This window comes from Heteronotia binoei, chromosome 2 (genome assembly GCF_032191835.1).
Source record: "Heteronotia binoei isolate CCM8104 ecotype False Entrance Well chromosome 2, APGP_CSIRO_Hbin_v1, whole genome shotgun sequence".
NCBI classification, from domain to species: Eukaryota; Metazoa; Chordata; class Lepidosauria; order Squamata; family Gekkonidae; genus Heteronotia; species Heteronotia binoei.
In genome coordinates this window covers 3053106-3073632 of record NC_083224.1, presented here as the reverse complement: position 1 = coordinate 3073632, position 20527 = coordinate 3053106, and the positions used below count along the sequence as shown (strand labels likewise).

The following is a 20527-nucleotide window of genomic DNA, read 5'->3' as shown; positions in this document are numbered from 1 at the left end:
CACTAAATGCCGCGGAGCAGCCGGAAGAGCCGGAAGCTCCTGGCGCAAAAGCCGCTCAAATGTAAACCGCCAAAAAGCAGTTTCCGTTTGCGCAGCTTTTGCGACGAGAGTTCCCGGCTCTTCCGGCTACTCCGCGGCATTTAGTGCGAAATCCGCGCCGATCCTGCGCGGTGAAGAGAGGGGTCGCGCCGGCTGAAGGTGAGTGCAAAAATGCCCAGGGTGTCTGTTGTGGGGGGAGGAAGGGAAAGGAGATTGTGAGCCGCTCTGAGACTCTTCGGAGTGGAGGGCGGGATATAAATCCAATATCTTCATCTACCTCACAGGGTGTCTGTTGTGGGGGGAGGAAGGGAAAGGAGATTGTGAGCCGCTCTGAGACTCTTCGGAGTGGAGGGCGGGATATAAATCCAATATCTTCTTCTTCATCTTCTTCTTACGGGAAACAGAACTGCTCCCATGCAGATGAATTTGTCAGGAAACAGACTCTGTTTGCAACGTTTTGGTTCAAATAAGATCCAAGACAACTGTCTCTATTTATGTGTTGCTGTTCTAGGGTATAATTGCTTTGAGTGAGCCCTGTTTTTAATTTAACGATGTTATAAATCAAGGGGCTTTTTATTTTTTGGCAAATAAACCAAAGGTGGCTTCGAACGGCTGTTAGAATCTCAAATGAGGAGGCCAGCTTCTTTGCCCCCCGCCCCCAGCTGAACACAGTTTGGTCCCTAAAGACAAACAAGCAACCAGGCAAGGGGTGGCAGTGGTAAAAGTGGAAGATGTCTGCTGAATGTCAGCGGGCAAACTGTTTTTACTGGGACACTCAGCAGCTGCCCTCTCAGAAACACCTGGAACATCCTCAAGGAGGAGAGGCTGCCAAGAGAATCCTTTCCCACGCGTCGTCACTCCCCGAGGACCCCAAATCAAGAGACCTCAAAGTGAAGCAAAACGTCTGTTATCGTGTTACAGCCTCCCAGATCTCAGCCAAAAGAGAAAGATAAAGGAAAGGAAAAAAATGGTCAGTATGAGAAGAGAAAAGGGCGGCAAGTACAGCTCAGGGGCCAACACAGTCCTCAAGTGTTGGGTAAACCAGGCTGTGGGCCAATGACGCCTGGGTTTTATCATCACTGTGTGATACAGAGTGTTGGACTGGATGGGCCATTGGCCTGATCCCACAGGGCTTCTCTTGTGTTCTTATGTGACACAGAATGTTGGACTGCATGGGTCACTGGCTTGATCCAGCAGGGCTTCTCTTATGTTCCTATGTGACACAGTGTTGGACTGGAGGGGGCCACTGGCCTGATCCAACATGGCTTCTCTTATGTGACACAGAGTGTTGGACTGGATGGGCCATTGGCCTGATCCCACAGGGCTTCTCTTGTGTTCTTATGTGACACAGAGTGTTGGGACTGGATGGGCCATTGGCCTGATCCAACAGGGCTTCTCTTATGTTCTTATGTGACACAGAGTGTTGGGCTGGAGGGGCCACTGGCCTGATCCAGCAGAGCTTCTGTTATGTTCTTATGTGACACAGAGTGTTGGACTGCATGGGCCACTGGCCTGATCCAACAGGGCTTCTCTATGTTCTTATGTGACACAAAGTGTTGGACTGGATGGGCCATTGGCCTGATCCAACATGGCTTCTCTTATGTGACACAGAGTGTTGGACTGGAGGGGCCACTGGCCTGATCCAACAGGGCTTCTCTGATGTTCTTATGTGACGCAGAGTGTTGGACTGGACGGGCCACTGGCCTGATCCAACAGGGCTTCTCTTATGTTCTTATGTGACACAGAGTGTTGGACTGGGTGGGCCACTGGCCTGATCCAACAGGGCTTCTCTGATGTTCTTATGTGACGCAGAGTGTTGGACTGGATGGGCCACTGGCCTGATCCCACAGGGCTTCTCTTATGTTCTTATGTGACACAGAGTGTTGGACTGGAGGGGCCTCTGGCCTGATCCAACAGGGCTTCTCTGATATTCATATGTGACGCAGAGTGTTGGACTGGAGGGGCCATTGGCCTGATCCCACAGGGCTTCTCTGATGTTCATATGTGACGCAGAGTGTTGGACTGGATGGGCCACTGGCCTGATCCCACAGGGCTTCTCTTATGTTCTTATGTGACACAGAGTGTTGGAATGGATGGGCCTCTGGCCTGATCCAACCGGGCTTCTCCGATGTTCTTTAAAAAACCCAGGTGCCATCAGGAGGTCCATCAGTGGGGTCAGGCCACTAGAAGCCCTCACTCTGCCCCCGCCCCCCCAAACACCAAGAATACAGAGCATCACTTGCCCCGGACAGAGTTCCAACTATATCCTGTGGCTAATAGTCACGGATGGACCTCTGCTCCAGATGCTGATCCAATCCCCTCTTTTATAAGCTGGCTATGCTTGTGGCCGCCACCACCTCCTGTGTGATCAAGATGGGTCCCCATTTTAGTCTGTCTAGAGCAGCAGAAAAGAGCCAGAGTCCAGCAGCACCTGAAAGACTCACAGAACCTGTGGCAGGAGAGAAGTTTTGAGAGAATCCTAGAGTTGGAAGGATCTCCAGGGTCATCTAGTCCAACCCCCTGCACAATGCAGGGAACTCACAAGCCCCTCCCCCTAAATTCACAGGCTCCTCATTGCTGTCAGATGGCCATCTAGCCTCATAAGAACATAAGAACATAAGAGAAGCCATGTTAGATCAGGCCAATGGCCCATCCAGTCCAACATTCTGTGTCACACAGCGGCCAAATATATATATATATATATATATATATATTTATATATATATATATATATACACACACACACACTGTGGCTAATAGCCACTGATGGACCTCTGCTCCATATTTTTATCTAACCCCTTCTTGAAGGTGGCTATGCTTGTGGACGCCACCACTTCCTGTGGCAGTGAATTCCACATGTTAATCACCCTTTGGGTGAAGAAGTACTTCCTTTTATCCGTTTTAACCTGTCTGCTCAGCAATTTCATCGAATGCCCACGAGTTCTTGTATTGTGAGAAAGGGAGAAAAGTACTTCTTTCTCTACTTTCTCCATCCCATGCATTATCTTGTAAACTTCTATCATGTCACCCCTCAGTCAACGTTTCTCCAAGCTAAAGAGCCCTAAGCGTTTCAACCTTTCTTCATAGGGAAGGTGTTCCAGCCCTTTAATCATTTTAGTTGCCCTTTTCTGAACTTTCTCCAATGCTATAATATCCTTTTTGAGGTGCGGCGACCAGAACTGCACACAGTACTCCAAATGAGACCGCACCATCGATTTATACAGAGGCATTATGATACTGGCTGATTTGTTTTCAATTCCCTTCCTAATAATTCCCAGCATGGCGTTGGCCTTTTTTATTGCAAACGCACACTGTCTTGACATTTTCAGTGAATTATCTACCATGACCCCAAGATCTCTCTCTTGGTCTGTCTCTGCCAGTTCGCACCCCATCAACTTGTATTTGTAGCTGGGATTCTTGGCCCCAATGTGCATTACTTTGAAATGCCTCTGTTGAAAAACCTCCACGGAAGGAGAGCCCGCCACCTCCCAAGGAAGCCTGTTCCACTGAGGAATCGCTCTAACGGTCAGGAAGTTCTTTCTAATGTTGAGCCGGAAACTCTTTTGATTTAATTTCAACCTATTGGTTCCGGTCTGAGCTTCTGGGGCCACAGAAAACAATTCCGCACCATCCTCTAGATGACAGCCCTTCAAGGACTTGAAGATGGTGATCCTATCACCTCTCAGCTGCCTCCTCTCCAGGCTAAACATCCCCAGCTCCTTTAACCCTTCCTCATAGTTCTTGGTCTCCAGACCCCACACCATCTTCATCGCCCTCCTCTGGACTCGTTCCAGTTTGTCTAGATCCTTCCTAAAATGTGGTGCCCAAAACTGAACACAAGACTCCAGGTGACATCTTACCAAAGTAAAGTGATAGCATCACACCACGTGATCTGGACACTCTACTTCTGCTGATACAGTCCAAAATTGCATTTGCCTATTTAGCCGCCGCATCACATTGTTGACTCATGTTCAGTTTCGGGAATTGCTGCTCACATTTTCAAACACCTACGGTATCTTAGGGGCATGGAGCTATGAGATAGAATCCACAATTGACAGCTTTAAACCTCCAAGTGCCTTTGTGAGGACGGGTGCCGTGTTAGACTCACACAGGAGAGGGGGAACAAGGTAAAAGGGAGGTGAGGCAGAGGAGAACGGAGCGGCCTTGGCCGGGGTGAGACGGATTCTAGCCGCCCTCTCAAGATTTAACAAGTACTCCTGCTTGACGGAACATTTGCCATTGATGATAACATTTTCAGACTCCCAAAGAGTCAAGGAGATTGTGGGAGGTAGTGCCAGGAGAACTCAGCGAGAGGAATTTCGGCTTCCAGCCCAGCTACGGCCGGCCACTGCCGCCTCCCCGGCTGGGAGAGAAGCTGCTGAGGTGTCCTGCAACAAGCAACGCAACAGCTGCGCTTGGCCAACGTGCAAAAGCACAACCGGCCCGTAAAAGTCCTTCAGTACAAGCCAGCCGTCCAGAGAGGCGTTCTGCAAGTTCATGGCCTTTCTCTGACCAAAGATTCTTTTCCCCGGGCTCCTCTCGACGGATTGCTGGCTGCGGCAGGATAAACGCTGTATGTTGTACCGTCCAGGCTCTCCGGTCAGATTTATGAACAAGATTCTGATCATCAAAGGAGCACGAATGATTACACAAAGGAAGGATGGCCGCTAGTTTCCAGACAGCTAAATGAACTCTGGGACTCTCTCTGCTGGGAAAGCTGGTCCGCATCCATGGGATACAAGCTGCCTTAAAAGGAAACAGCTGGATCTATGCACTTAAAAGCTAACCAAAACAACAACAAAGAAAACGACTAGACTTTAAAAAGGCAGCCCGCTCAGCATCTACACGATGTGCCAAACGGGATCAGACAGACAAACTACAAACCACAATGTATATATTCAGCTTAATTCAAGCTCAGCTGAGGTGAGAATCAGGGAAGACGTTAAAAGCACATCATTGAAATGAAAAGGGCCCCCCGAGGTGGAACCGCCTTCCCAAAAGGTGCTACAGAGAAGATCATAGAATCAGAGTTGGAAGGGACCTCTAGGGTCATCTAGTCCAACCCCCTGCGCAATGCAGGAAACTCACAAACCCCTCCCCCTCAATTCACAGGCTCCTCATTGCTGTCAGATGGCCATCTAGCCTCTGTTTAAAAACCTCCAAGGAAGGAGAGCCCGCCACCTCCCATGGAAGCCTGTTCCACTGAGGGATCGCTCTAACGGTCAGGAAGTTCTTCCTAATCCAAGAATCATAGAGTTGGAAAGGACCTCCAGGGCCATCTAGTCCACCCCCCTGCACAATGCAGGAAACTCACAAACGCCTCCCCCTAAATTCACAGGCTCCTCATTGCTGTCAGATGGCCATCTAGCCTCTGTTTAAAAACCTCCAAGGAAGGAGAGCCCACCACCTCCCGAGGGAGCCTGTGGAAACGTAAAATAATAGAATTATAGAGTTGGAAGGGACCTCCAGGGTCATCTAGTCCAACCCCCTGCACAATGCAGGAAACTCACAAACACCTCCCCCTAAATTCACAGGATCTTCATTGCTGTCAGATGGCCATCTAGCCTCTGTTTAAAAACCTCCAAGGAAGGAGAGCCCACCACCTCCCGAGGGAGCCTGTGGAAACTTAAAATAATAGAATTATAGAGTTGGAAGGGACCTCCAGGGTCATTTAGTCCAACCCCCTGCACAATGCAGGAAACTCACAAACACCTCCCCCTAAATTCACAGGCTCATCGCTGTCAGATGGCCATCTAGCCTCTGTTGAAAAACCTCCAAGGAAGGAGAGCCCACCACCTCCCGAGGAAGCCTGTTCCATTGAGGAATCACTCTAATGGGTCAGGAAGTTCTTCCTAATGTTGAGCCGGAAACGCTTTTGATTTAATTTCAAACCATTGGTTCTGGTCCTACCTTTCAGGGCCGCAGAAAACAATTCCACCCCATCCTCTATAGGACAGCCCTTCAAGAACTTGAAGATGGTGATCCTCTCACCTCTCAGCCGCCTCCTCTCCAGGCTAAACAACCCCAGCTCCTTCGACCTTTCCTCATAGGACTTGGTCTCCAGACCCCTCCCCATCTTCGATGAAGCCGTTCAACGAGGCTTCGGGTCAGAAGCAGTGGTGGTGGGGGGGGGGATGGCTCTGTGGGAGCCGTGGCAGAATTCACATCCAATGCTGCCTTTGTTTAGTAGAAAGCGTGTCCCCCGTTTGCGATTTCTCTGCTGCTTTAATTTATTGCAGCCTCTTTTGCTTCTCATGCTTCCGGACTGACTCAAAAAACTTGGAAACCTCCCTCCCAAAAAATGCCCCAGGAAAACCACCCCTGTGACTTGTGTGTGGAAAACTGGGGGATTCAAGGAGACTCTTATATCAAGTCATGGTTGAGGTTTCAGGCAAGAAGCTGCCTCATACTGAATCAGCAGGAAAAAAAATTGGTGTTAAGACTGCTATACAGATTCACATAATAAAATCTCTCTCAATGGTCAGTTTATGTTTGGTCTCCTTATTTTAGTTCCTATCAAATGATTTGTGGTCCAAAACCAGTAGGCAACAAAAAATATTCTCATATATCCAAAGTGAAACAAAACAAGCATGTAGACATAAGTCCCAAATAGCAAACAAAGTATCTGAAATCCACACGTATGCTGGTCTCACTCCTGCAAAAATGGTCTCCTCTTTAATATACATACTTCCAAAGTTCCTTAAGGAGTAGGCTGTTGTTCATACAAAGTCCCCAAAGCCAAAATATGATGCGTTTCCAGGTATCGTATCACATTTTGACTGGATCTTAATAATAATAATAATAATAATAATAATAATAATAATAATAAAATTTATTTTTATATCCCGCCCTCCCCCGCCAAAGGCGGGCTCAGGGCGGCTTACAGACATAATAATAATAATAATAATAATAATAATAATAATAATAATAATAATAAAAAAAATTATTTTTATATCCCGCGCTCCCCCGCCAAAGGCGGGCTCAGGGCGGCTTACATCCAAATTATATTGGCTTCTTCCATTTTAGACGTTGTATTAGTTTCAGGAAATTAAGAATAAGGGATAGGGAATAGAGGGGGATAGAAAATAAAAGTACACATTAGTCTTTTTCTATATAAAAAATACTTTCAAAAAATACAAGTCTGTGTCTGCAATATTTTCTTAGAATACATACATTGTCATTATCATCTCTAGATTATGTATCGTCGACATTATAGTATTTTATGTTATAAGTCTCTAGAGTATGTATCATCAATTGTTTTTTGATGATACATACTCTAGAGACTTATAACATAAAATACTATAATGTCGATGATATATAATCTAGAGACAATGGAAAAACTTATCCGCGAGCTACTGTTTGCTGATGATGCTGCACTCGTCTCCCACTCAGTATCAGCTCTGCAGCATATGACGTCCTGCTTTGCAGAGGCTGCCAAGCTATTCGGCCTAGAAGTTAGTCTGAAGAAGACAGAAATTCTCCACCAGCCTGCACCCCAGGAAGATTATCACCCTCCCTGCATCACTGTGGGTGAATCAGTTCTGAAGACAGTCCAGCAGTTCAGCTACCTGGGGTGCATCATCTCCTCAGATGCCAAGATCGACAAGGAGATTGACAACAGGCTGGCAAAGGCAAACCGTGCCTTTGGCCGACTGCACAAAAGAGTGTGGAGCAGCAAGCATCTGAAAAAAGGCACAAAGATCAATGTTTACAAAGCGGTTGTGATGACAACCCTCATCTACGGCTCCGAATCGTGGGTTTTATACCGTCATCACCTGCGACTCCTTGAGCACCTTCATCAGCGCTGCCTTCGCACCATCCTCAACATCCACTGGTGTGACTTTGTGACCAACACTGAAATCCTCAAGAGGGCGTAGGTTACAAGCATCGAGGCACTGCTGTTGAAGACGCAGCTGCGCTGGGGAGGGCATATTTCTAGGATGGAAAACCACCGCCTTCCCAAGATTGCTCTGTATGGCGAACTTTCCACCGGCCATCGAAATAGAGGGGCACCAAAGAAGAGGTACAAGGACTCCTTGAAGAAATCCCTTGGCACCTGTCGCATCAACCATCACCAGTGGTCTGACCTAGCCTCAGATCACAAAGCATGGAGGCACACCATCCACCAGGCTGTCTCTTCCTTTGAGAACGCACGCATAGCTGGTCTTGAGGACAAAAGGAGATTGAGGAAGAATCGCACTGCTACAGGACCAACCCCAAATCAGACTTTTCCCTGCAGCCACTGTGGCCGGATCTGCCTGTCCCGCATTGGTCTTGTCAGCCACCAGCGAGCCTGCAGCAGACGTGGACTACTGCACCCTTCTTAAATCTTTGTTCGCGAAGTCAAGCCGAGAGAGATGTATCATCAATATTATAGTATTTTATGCTATTAATCCTTTAGTTAAAATATCTATTAAATATAACAAATCCAATAAAGGCAATCTTGTAATACAACGTATAGGAAAAAAGGAGATATAAATTCACACCAAAGAATCTTAAGAGTCTTGAGTATCTAGCCAGGCATAAAATTTCATCCAAATCATATCGGCTTCTATGTGGGACTGAATTCAACAGCATTTCAAATAGACAAAAGGTTCATGACATAAAGTGAGATCAACAGGTCCGACTGGTTTTGGACCACAAACCGTTTTATATGAACTAAAAAAAAGAGAGAAAGACAGAACATGAACTGATTATTGAGAAAGATTTTATTGTGTGAATCCGTATAGTGATCTTAACAGCGGTTCTGTTCTTTTCCTGTTGGGAATGGAAAGGTCCCTTGTGCAAGCACCAGTCGTTTCCTACTCAGGGATGACGTTGCTTTCATGTTTTCACGGCAGACTTTTTAACGGGTTGGTTTGCCATTGCCTTCCCCAGTCATCTACGCTTTCCCCCCCAGCAAGCTGAGTACTCACTTTACCTCCCTCGGAAGGATGGAAGGCTGGGTCAACCTTGGGCCCACTACCTGAATCCAGCTTTTGCTGGAATCGAACTCAGGTCGTGAGCAGAGAGTTCAGACCGCAGTACTGCAGCTTTATCACACCTATACACTATTCCACTCTCCCTTTTTGCTTTATAATGAACTAAAGCACTGGTTTATTAAGGACAGTACTGTCTACGCTGACTAGAGGCAGCTCTTCAGTGTCTCTGGCAGAGGCCTTTAATTTCCCCTCCTGCCTGGTTCCTTTCCTCTGGAGATGCCGGGGATAAGGCCTTCTGCATGCCAGAGAGCCAGTCTGGTGTGGTGGTGAAGTGCGCGAACTCTTATCTGGGAGAACCGGGTTTGATTCCCCCACTCCTCCACTTGCAGCTGCTGGAATGGCCTTGGGTCAGCCAGAGCTCTGGCAGAGGTCGTCCTTGAAAGGGCAGCTGCTGTGAGAGTCCTCTCAGCCCCACCCACCCACCTCACAGGGTGTCTGTTGTGGGGGAGGACGGGAAAGGAGATTGCAGGTCGCTCTGAGGGCTCTCACAGCAGCTGCCCTTTCAAGGACAACCTCTGCCAGAGCTATGGTTGACCCAAGGCCATGCTAGCAGGTGCAAGTGGAGGAGTGGGGGATCAAACCCAGTTCTCCCAGATCAGAGTCCGCACACACTTCACCAAACTGTCCCTCTAGAAGAAGATATTGGATTTATATCCCGCCCTCCACTCCGAAGAGTCTCAGAGCAGCTCACAATCTCCTTCCTCCCCCACAACGGACACCCTGTGAGGTGGGTGTGGCTGAGAGGGCTCTCACAGCAGCTGCCCTTTCAAGGACAACTACTGCGAGAGCTCTGGCTGACCCAAGGCCATTCCAGCAGGTGCAAGTGGAGGAGTGGGGAATCCAACCCGGTTCTCCCAGATAAGAGAGCTCTGGCTGACCCAAGGCCATTCCAGCAGCTGCAAGTGGAGGAGGGGGGAATCAAACCGGTTCTCCCAGATAAGAGTCCGCACACTTCACCACTACACCAAACTGGCTCTCCACTGTGAGGATCTGCATTTCCCCCCACCCCCTCCCCTGTGGATTCTGCAGCCAGGGATAAGACAGCATTTCAACTCTCTTCAATGTTCTCCTCTCGTCAATGTTCTCCTCTTACAACAGGCGCTTGTGTGACAGATCGCAGCACAAGCTCTCCCAGGGCTATTTCAGGATTCCTTGGCCAATGGCCCATGAGAAGTAAACATCTGTGGATAAGATGGATTTGCAGAATTTGCTTTGGCTGCACGGCGACAGGCTCTAGAGAGCATTCGACACGATGTTTAGATGGATGCTTAGACAACCACTGCGGTTCATCCAGAAACCAGGACGGGCTATTTTTTGCTACCCAGTGTGTGAAGCACACTTTGAAAATCTGGCACACAGTTATTCAAGCCTTGTTAGATCAAAGCACAGCAGGTATTTGCAGATTGGCCCGAATGAACCCAGATCGAGCTTGCTAGATGAGCCACGTCCTTCCTCCCAGCTTACTCTGGAAGCTGGTCTTGCTTCTATAATGCTCTTCCCCGTGTAGGCACGGTGCTGATCTTTGCAAGGTCAGAACAGAGCAAAACGAGGCCATCTTGCTCTACCACGAGCCCCTTCCCCCCCCCCCCCCCCCGAAACGTTGCCACAAGCATAATGCTTTATTAGAAGTGCATACAAAGAACTATCTTACAGGAAGGGCCGAGGACATTACCACTCTAGGCATTTATCATCCTCCCGGCTACGGGCTAAGGAAATCAGTAAAGAGGGGATTTGGGGAAAGGAGGGAAGCAGAGAGCCAGTGTGGTGTAGTGGTGAAGTGCGCGGACTCTTCTCTGAGAGAACCGGGTTTGGTTCCCCACTCCTCCACTGGCAGCCGCTGGAATGGCCTTGGGTCAGCCATGGCTCTCTTATCTGGGAGAACCGGGTTTGATTCCCCACTCCTCCACTTGCAGCTGCTGGAATGGCCTTGGGTCAGCCATTGCTCTCTTATCTGGGAGAACTGGGTTTGATTCCCCACTCCTCCACTTGCACCTGCTAGCATGGCCTTGGGCCAGCCATGGCTCTCTTATCTGGGAGAACCGGGTTTGATTCCCCACTCCTCCACTTGCAGCTGCTGGAATGGCTTTGGGTCAGCCATTGCTCTCTTATCTGGGAGAACTGGGTTTGATTCCCCCCTCCTCCACTTGCAGCTGCTGGAATGGCCTTGGGTCAGCCAGAGCTCTCTTATCTGGGAGAACCGGGTTTGATTCCCCACTCCTCCACTTGCAGCTGCTGGAATGGCCTTGGGTCAGCCAGAGCTCTCTTATCTGGGAGAACAGGGTTTGATTCCCCACTCCTCCACTTGCAGCTGCTGGAATGGCCTTGGGTCAGCCAGAGCTCTCTTATCTGGGAGAACTGGGTTTGATTCCCCCCTCCTCCACTTGCAGCTGCTGGAATGGCCTTGGGTCAGCCATTGCTCTCTTATCTGGGAGAACAGGGTTTGATTCCCCACTCCTCCACTTGCAGCTGCTGGAATGGCCTTGGGTCAGCCAGAGCTCTCTTATCTGGGAGAACTGGGTTTGATTCCCCCCTCCTCCACTTGCAGCTGCTGGAATGGCCTTGGGTCAGCCATTGCTCTCTTATCTGGGAGAACAGGGTTTGATTCCCCACTCCTCCACTTGCAGCTGCTGGAATGGCCTTGGGTCAGCCAGAGCTCTGGCAGAGGTTGTCCTTGAAAGGGCAGCTGCTGTGTGAGCCCTCTCAGCCCCTGCAGAGCGACCTGCAATCCCCTTCCCTCCTATTTATCTGAGCTGCCCAGTTACAGGGCTGCATCAGGCTTCGTAGCCCCATGAACCAAAAGAAGCCTCTCCAGTCGAACAAAAAGACCGTTTCCCGCCCCCGCCCCCCCTCGTGCAACTGCTCTTTAAACTCAGCAAAGAGTGCAGAACCAGCGGTAGATCCAGTCAATCCTCTGGGAAAGAAGAGGCGTCCCAGTTCAGCCTATGCTGTGCCCATGAAAGCAGAACTTTGAAGATTTGGACACATGTGCAGTTTTCATAGCATTTTGAAACAGAAATACTTTTAACATAATAAGAGAAACCATGTTGGATCAGGCCAGTGGCCCATCCAGTCCAACACTCTGTGGCACACAGTGGCCAAAAACCAGGGGCCATCAGGAGGTCCATCAATGGGGACAGGACACTAGAAGCCCTCCCACTGGTGCTCCCCCAAGCACCTGGAATACAGAGCATCACTGGCCCCACTGGTGGACCTCCTGATGGTACTTGGGTTTTTTTGTCCACTGTGTGACACAGAGTGTTGGACTGGATGGGCCAATGGCCTGATCCAACAGGGCTTCTCTTATGTTCTTATGTGACACAGAGTGTTGGGCTGGATGGGCCATTGGCCTGATCCAACAGGGCTTCTCTTATGTGACACAGAGTGTTGGACTGGATGGGCCACTGGCCTGATCCATAATGGCTTCTCTTCTGTTCTTATGTGACACAGAGTGTTGGACTGGAAGGGCCATTGGCCTGATCCATTATGGCTTCTCTTATGTTCTTATGTGACACAGAGTGTTGGACTGGATGGGCCAATGGCCTGATCCAACAGGGCTTCTCTTATGTTCTTATGTGACACAGAGTGTTGGAATGGATGGGCCACTGGCCTGATCCATTATGGCTTCTCTTATGTTCTTATGTGACACAGAGTGTTGGACTGGAAGGGCCATTGGCCTGATCCATTAGGGCTTCTCTTATGTTCTTATGTGACACAGAGTGTTGGACTGGATGGGCCAATGGCCTGATCCAACAGGGCTTCTCTTATGTTATTATGTGACCCAGAGTGTTGGACTGGAGGGGCCACTGGCCTGATCCAACATGGCTTCTCTTATGTTCTTATGTGACCCAGAGTGTTGGACTGGAGGGGCCACTGGCCTGATCCCACAGGGCTTCTCTTATGTGACCCAGAGTGTTGGACTGGAGGGGCCACTGACCTGATTCCACAGGGCTTCTCTTATGTTCTTCTGTCTGTGGCAAGGATGCTCTGTATTCCTGGTGCTTGGGGAGGGGAGGCAAAACAGTGGAAGGACTTCTAGTGTCCTGGCCCTGCAGGTGGACTTCCTGATGGCATCTGAGTTTTTTAGTTACTGTGTGACACAGTGTGTTGGCCTGGAGGGGCCATTGGTCTGATTCCACATGGCTACTCTTATGTTCTATATCCTCCAGAAGGAGAAAAAGGAGGAGGAGGAGTGCTCTGGGGGGACATGATAGAGGTTTACAAGATTGTGCATGGGATGGAAAAAGTAGAGAAAGAAGTCTTTTTCTCCCTTTCTCACAATACAAGAACTTGTGGACATTGAATGAAATTGCTGAGCAGTCAGGTTAAAATGGATAAAAGGAAGTCCTTCTTCACCCAAAGGGTGATTAACATGTGGAGTTCACTGCCAAAGGAGGTGGTGGGGGCCAAAAGCATAGACGGCTTCAAGAGAGGACTGAAGAAACATCTGGAGCAGAGGTCCATCAGTGGCTATTAGCCACAGCGTATTGTTGGAACTCTCTGTCTGGGGCAGTGATGCTCTGTATTCTTGCTGCTTGGGAGGGGCAACAGTGGGAGGACTTCTAGTGTCCTGGCCCCACTGATGGACCTCCTGATGGCACCTGGGTTATCTGGCCCCTGTGTGACACAGAGTGTTGGACTGGAGGGGCCACTGGCCTGATCCAACAGGGCTTCTCTTATTTTCTTATGTGACACAGAGTGTTGGACTGGATGGGCCACTGGCCTGATCCAACAGGGCTTCTCTTATGTTCTTATGTGACACAGAGTGTTGGACTGGATGGGCCATTGGCCTGATCCAACATGGCTTCTCTTATGTTCTTATGTGACACAGAGTGTTGGACTGGATGGGCCACTGGCCTGATCCAACATGGCTTCTCTTATGTTCTTATGTGACACAGAGTGTTGGACTGGAGGGGCCATTGGCCTGATCCAACATGGCTTCTCTTATGTTCTTATGTGACACAGAGTGTTGGACTGGATGGGCCACTGGCCTGATCCAACAGGGCTTCTGTGATGTTCTCATGATTCAGGTCTAGGGGCATCCGAGAGACCAAGATTTCCAGTGCGGAACTTTCAAATGCCAAATATCCCTTTGTCAGAAAAACCCGATGAATCCGGTAGTCAATGAAGCGAGCTCTGACTCTCGAAAGCTCCAGCACTGAAAACCTTGTCGGTCTCTCAGGTGCTCCTGCGCTTGAATCTGCCGAGCGGAGAGTTGCCTTCTGACGTCACACCCCTCTGTATCTTGTTGCGGCCTTGGTCTCTAAGGAGCAATTGGACTCGAACCTAGCTGTTGTACAAATAAAGCAAGGGAAGCTGCACGGCCTGAACAGCACAAGGTCTCTCCGGGAGGGTGAAAAGATCTCTTTCAAGGAAGCTCCTGCAGCCCCTCCTTCCAAAAGCAGCATCATTTCCCTGCAAACTGGGGAAGGAAGCAAACGCTTGCAATTGGAAGAAGCCGCCAAGGTTGACTGGAGCAGCTCCTGCCTCTCGGGAAGGACCACGTTTTGAGCAAAACTCACTTCCAGCTTCTTCTCCTTCTCTGTCAGCACGTCCTTCTGGTTCTGGGTGTACTCAATCAACATGCGTGCCAGCTGGCGCCGGTCTTCCAGCTCCGCCGCCAGCCGCCCGTTGTACTCAGCGAGCAGCAGACACGCCTCGTCCACTGTCTTCGAAAGGCGCTCCGCCGCCTCTTTGTCTGCGTGCAAAGGGAGGCAAAGAAAGCACATCAGCTGCATTCAGACCCTTTTCAACGGCTGGCAGGAAGCCGCACCCCAGCTGCCAGCCTCTCGTCTATGGAAAACCTAACCCAGAGAGGCCTGGAGCGCCTTCTACAAATGAGTGCATGGTTTGCAAAACAGAGGCTGAGACCATGCATGCCTCCCACTAGGGCTGCCGGAGCCAGGAAAGGAAAGGAAAGGTCCCCTGTGCAAGCACCAGTCGTTTTAGACTCGGGGGTGACGTTGCTTTCACAACGTTTTCACGGCAGACTTTTTACGGGGTGGTTTGCCATTGCCTTCCCCAGTCCTCTACGCTTTCCCCCCAGCAAGCTGGGGACTCCTTTGACCGACCTTGGAAGGATGGAAGGCTGAGTCGACCTTGGGCCGGCTACCTGAATCCTGCTTCCACTGGAATAGAACTCAGGTCGTGAGCAGAGCTTAGGACTGCAGTACTGCAGCTTTAACACTCTGCGCCACGGGGCTCTTAAAGGTAAAGGTAGTCCCCTGCGCAAGCACCAGTCATTTCCGACTCTGGGGTGACGTTGCTTTCACAACGTTTTCACGGCAGACTTTTTATGGGGTGGTTTGCCATTGCCTTCCCCAGTCATCTACACTTTCCCCCCAGCAAGCTGGGTATTCATTTGACTGACCTCGGAAGGATGGAAGGCTGAGTCAACCTCAAGTCAGCTACCTGAAAACCCAGCTTCCGCCGGGGATTGAACTCAGGTCGTGAGCAGAGGTTAGGACTGCGGGACTGCAGCTTTACCGCTCTGTGCCACGAGGCCAGAGCTAACCTTCAGCTTTGTTGTGGAAAGTCAAGCAACTGGGGGGCAATCCAGGAAGCAGGTAGGGACAGACAGCAGGGAAGCTGCCGAGTCTAAATAAGCGCTGTTTAGATGGAAGAGCCAGGTCCCAGCTGAATGACCCTGACTGGCCCTTTGCAACAGAAGGAGAAGAAAATGATGACATTGGATTTATATCCAGCCCTCTACTCCGAAGAGTCTCAGAACGGCTCACAATCTCCTTTCCCTTCCTCCCCCACAACAGACACCCTGTGAGGTGGGTGGGGCTGAGAGGTCTGCCACAGCAACTGCCCTTTTAAGGACAACTCCTACGGGAGCTATGGCTGACCCAAGGCCATTCTAGCAGCTGCAAGTGGAGGAGTGGGGAATCAAACCTGGTTCTCCCAGATAAGAGTCTGCTCACTTCACCACTACACCAAACTGATTTATATCCTGGCCTCCACTCTGAATCTCAGAGCAGCTCACAATCTCCTTTATCTCCTTCCCCCACAACAGACATCCTGTGACATGGGTGGGGCTGAGAGAGCTCTCACAGCAGCTGCCCTTTTAAGGAAAACACTGCAAGAGCTATGGCGGACTGACCCAAGGCCATTCCAGCAGGTGCAACTGGAGGAGTGGGGAATCAAACCCATTTCTCCCAGATAAGAGAGCTATGGCTGACCCAAGGCCATTCCAGCAGCTGCAAGAGGAGGAGTGGGGAATCAAACCCAGTTCTCCCAGAAGAGAGCTCTGGCTGACCCAAGGCCATTCCTGCAGCTTCAAGTGGAGGAGGAGGGAATCAAACCCGGTTCTCCCAGATAAGAGAGCTCTGGCTGACCCAAGGCCATTCCAGCAGCTGCAAGTGGAGGAGTGGGGAATTAAACCCGGTTCTCCCAGAGAAGAGCTCTGGCTGACCCGAGGCCATTCCAGAGGCTGCAAGTGGAGGAGTGGGGAATCAAACCCTGTTCTCCCAGATAAGAGAGCTCTGGCTGACCCAAGGCCATTCCAGCAGGTGCAAGTGGAGGAGGGAGGGGGGAATTAAACCCCGTTCTCCCAGAAAAGAGCTATGGCTGACCCAAGGGCATTCCAGCAGGTGCAAGTGGAGGAGTGGGGAATCAAACCCGGTTCTCCCAGATAAGAGTCCGCACACTTAACCACTACACCAAACTGGCTCTCCACTGAGCTGTTTGCTGCAACAACCCAGCTCTGCTCACCTGGCAGCTTTGTTTTTTATTTATTTATTTCGTTTGATTTCTCTCCTGCCCTCCCTGCCAGAGAAGGCTCAGGGCAGCTTACGTGTTCACGTATATACATGAAATATAAAAGCACATTAAAAGACAAAAACAAAATCATAAAAATCAAAACCCTTCAAGTGCTATATTGATCTCTGGACGGCAATCTGTTTGATAAGACGGATACTGCCTAACCAGTTTTTATATCACGTTTTACTGTTCTGCTTGCTCCAGCTGTATATAGTTGTATATAGAAACAGATCTTGGGTTCGTGCTAGAGGTGGTCCAGATGTTTCGAAGTCTGTTGTAGCCTGTGATCTTAATAAATCCCCGGTGGAAGAGCTCTGTCTCACAGGCCCTGCGGAACTATGAAAAGCTCTCGGAGGGCCCTAACCTTCTCAGGGGGCCTCGTTCCACCAGTATGGAGCCACAACAGAGAAGGCCCTGGCTCCAGTCGTCATCAGCCTGGTTTCTTTAAGGATTGAGAGCGGGTTTTGTGACCCTAACCGAAGTGCTCTCCGGGGAACGTGTGGGGAAAGGCGGTCTCGAAGGCATGCAAGTCCCCGGCCGTATGGGGCTTTAAAGGTAAGAGGCAAGCACCTTGAAAAGGACCCGATATGCGATGGGCAACTGGTGCAGCGGTTGCAGCACGAGGGAAGGTCCGTTAACAGCCTTGGTGCAGCATTCTGCACGAGTTTGAGCTTCCGGGTTTCAGACAAGGGCAGCCCCATGTAGAGGGCATTGCTGTAATCCAGTCTTGAGGTGACCGTGGCAGGGATCATTGACACTGAGTTATTGCGTTCGAGGACCAAACTGCCCTGCCTGCCTGGCTCCAGCTCTGATGCTTAAAGCAAGCGCTGGGATCGGAGGGAGGAGGGAGCAATCCTGGTGCTTGCTGTAAGCGTCAGAGCTGGAGCCAGCAGGCAGGCAAGGAGGAAGCACGCTGACCTCTCCACAGCCGGCACTCGTGAAGCGCAGGGTTTGCGGTGGGGCCACGTGGAGCGATCCCAGCGCTTGCTGGAAGAAGCTGGAGCCAGGCAGGCAGGCGCGGGGGAAGCGCCGGGATTGGAGGCGGAGGCAGCGGATTGCCCCCCCGCCCCGGAGGAAGGTATGTACTTTCACTCCATAAGACGCACACACTTCCCCCCCCCCCATTTTTTTTTGGGGGGGGGGGGGGGGAAATACGTCTTATGGTCCAAAAATACGGTATATATTATTGGCCACTGTGTGATACAGAGTGTTGGACTAGAGGGGTCATTGGCCTGACCTAACAGGGCTTCTCTTATGTTCTTATGTGACACAGAGTGTTGGACTAGAGGGGTCATTGGCCTGATCCAACATGGCTTCTCTTATGTGACACAGAGTGTTGGACTAGAGGGGTCATTGGCCTGATCCAACATGGCTTCTCTTATGTTCTTATGTGACACAGAGTGTTGGACTGGAGGGGCCACTGGCCTGATCCCACAGGGCTTCTCTTATGTTCTTATGTGACACAGAGTGTTGGATTGGATAGGCCACTGGCATGATCCAACAGGGCTTTTCTTATGTTCTTATGTTACAAAGAGTGTTGGACTGGATGGGCCACTGGCCTGATCCAACATGGCTTCTCTTATGTTCTTAAACCTCAAGGGCAGGAGAAAGGCTGATCTTGAGTCACCTGGGAAGGGATGCGGACCTCAAAGCCAGTTTTGGTCAAACCAAACAAACGTCTCCATGCCCAACCCCTTTCCACCCACTAGGGCGGCTGATGTTACCCACTGTGGGTGCTTCCGATTCTCACCTGTGATCTTCTCCAGCAGGGACACGTCCTGCACTTCTTGGGGGAGCGAAGCAATCTTTTGCCGCACTGTGGCATCTCCCGAGGCTGCGTTCTCCAGATCTTGCAGGGCTTTGATCAAGTCCTCGGTCTGCACGGCAGAGACACAAAAAGCAGCGATGACTGACCGCTCCTTAGACTAGCAGCCACCACTACCCTTCCTATGGAGTATTGTGTTCAGTTTTGGGCGCCACATTTTAAGAAGGATCCAGACAAGCTGGAACAGGTCCAGAGGAGGGCGACGAAGATGGTGAGGGGTTTGGAGACCAAGTCCTATGAGGAAAGGCTGAAGGAGCTGGGGGTGTTCAGCCTGGAGAGGAGGCGGCTGAGAGGTGATATGATCACCATCTTCAAGGACTTGAAGTGCTGTCCTATAGAGGAGGGTGTGGAATTGTTTTCTGTGGCCCTAGATGGTAGGACCAGAACCAATGGTAAGACCTCACCTGGAGTCTTGTGTTCAGTTTTGGGCACCACGTCTTAAGAAGGATATAGACAAGCTGGAAGGGCTCCAGAGGAGGGCGACGAAGATGGTGAGAGGTCCGGAGACCAAGTCCTATGAGGAAAGGTTGAAGGAGCTGGGATGTTTAGCCTGGAGGGGAGGCTGCTGAGAGGTGATATGATCACCATCTTCAAGTACTTGAAGGGCTGTCCTATAGAGGATGGGGTGGAATTTGTTTTCTGTGGCCCCAGAAGGTAGGACCAGAATCAAGGGGTTGAAATTAAATCTGAAGAGTTTTCGGATCAACAATAGGAAGAACTTCCTGACCGTTAGAGCGGTTCCTCAGTGGAACAGGCTTCCTCCTCGGGAGGTGGTAGGCTCTCCTTCCTTGGAGGTTTTTCAGCAGAGGCTAGACGGCCATCTGACAGCAATGAGGATCCTGTGAATTTAGGGGGAGGGGTTTGTGAGTTTCCTGCATTGAGCAGGGGGATAGACTATATGACCCTGGATGTCCCTTCCAACTCTCTGATTCTGTGATACAATGGGTTGAAATTAAATCAGAAGAGCTTCTGGCTCAACATTAGGAAGAACTTCCTGACTGTTAGAGCAGTTCCTCAGTGGAACAGGTTTCCTCCTGGGGAGGTGGTGGGCTCTCCTTCCTTGGAGGTTTTTAAACAGAGGCTAGATGGCCCCCTGACAGCAATGAGGGTCCTGTGGATTGAGGGGGAGGGGCTTGTGAGTTCCCTGCAGTGTGCAGGGGGTTGGACTAGATGACCCTGGAGGTCCCTTCCAGCTCTAGGATTCTGTGCTTTAACTGGGCTCTCCTTCCTGGGAGGTTTTCCAACAGAGGCTGGATGGCCCTCTGACAGCAATGAGGATCCTGTGCATTGAGGGGAAGGGGCTTGTGAGTTTCCTGCATTGTGCAGGGGGTTGGACTAGATGACCTGGGGTCCCTTCCAACTCTATGATTTCCTTCTATTTTTTTGCAATAAAGAAAGGCAGAAAAACACTCAAATCCCTCAGCCTGGCCACGGGGAGTTGCTGGCTCTGCCCTCCTCTAGTTTCAGCTCTTCTAGCTGCTTGCAAACATTCAATTAGGCTTCCACCTAGCTACACCTCCCCAACATGGCTAACGTGGGTAAGGGGTGGGGGAATGGAGGGAACACACCATTGGGAAGTCCCATTCTCCCTTTGCTGTACCGGCAGCTTCAGGCACAACAGGGTTTCCAAAAGAAAGTGTTGTTGCTATGTGGAAAAGCCCTTTTTCTGCCTTTGTGCCCCCTTCCTTGGAGGTTTTTAAACAGAGACTGGATGGCCATCTGACAGCAATGAAGACCCTGCAAATTTAGGGGAAGGTATTTGTGGGTTCCCTGCATTGTGCAGGGGGTTGGACTAGATGACCCTGAAGGTCCCTTCCAGCTCCTCTATGTTTCTAACAGGCTTCCTCCTCGGGAGGTGGTGGGCTCTCCTTCCTTGGAGGTTTTTAAACAGACTGGATGGCCATGTGACAGCAATGAGGAT

The 20527-nt window shown here is 50.3% G+C and overlaps 1 protein-coding gene across 4 annotated transcripts in view; it reads right to left on the bottom strand.

The window, feature by feature from the left end:
• RPRD1B (regulation of nuclear pre-mRNA domain containing 1B) overlaps positions 1-20527 on the bottom strand; it is an 81055-nt gene that overhangs the window by 3812 nt on the left and 56716 nt on the right. For all 4 annotated transcript variants that reach the window (XM_060263921.1, XM_060263913.1, XM_060263905.1 and 1 more), the window contains 2 exons: positions 18532-18658; positions 14540-14715 (listed from right to left, as the gene is read on the bottom strand). In XM_060263921.1, the coding sequence (XP_060119904.1) occupies positions 14540-14715; positions 18532-18658 (303 nt within the window). The remainder of the gene's footprint in view (positions 1-14539; positions 14716-18531; positions 18659-20527) is intronic.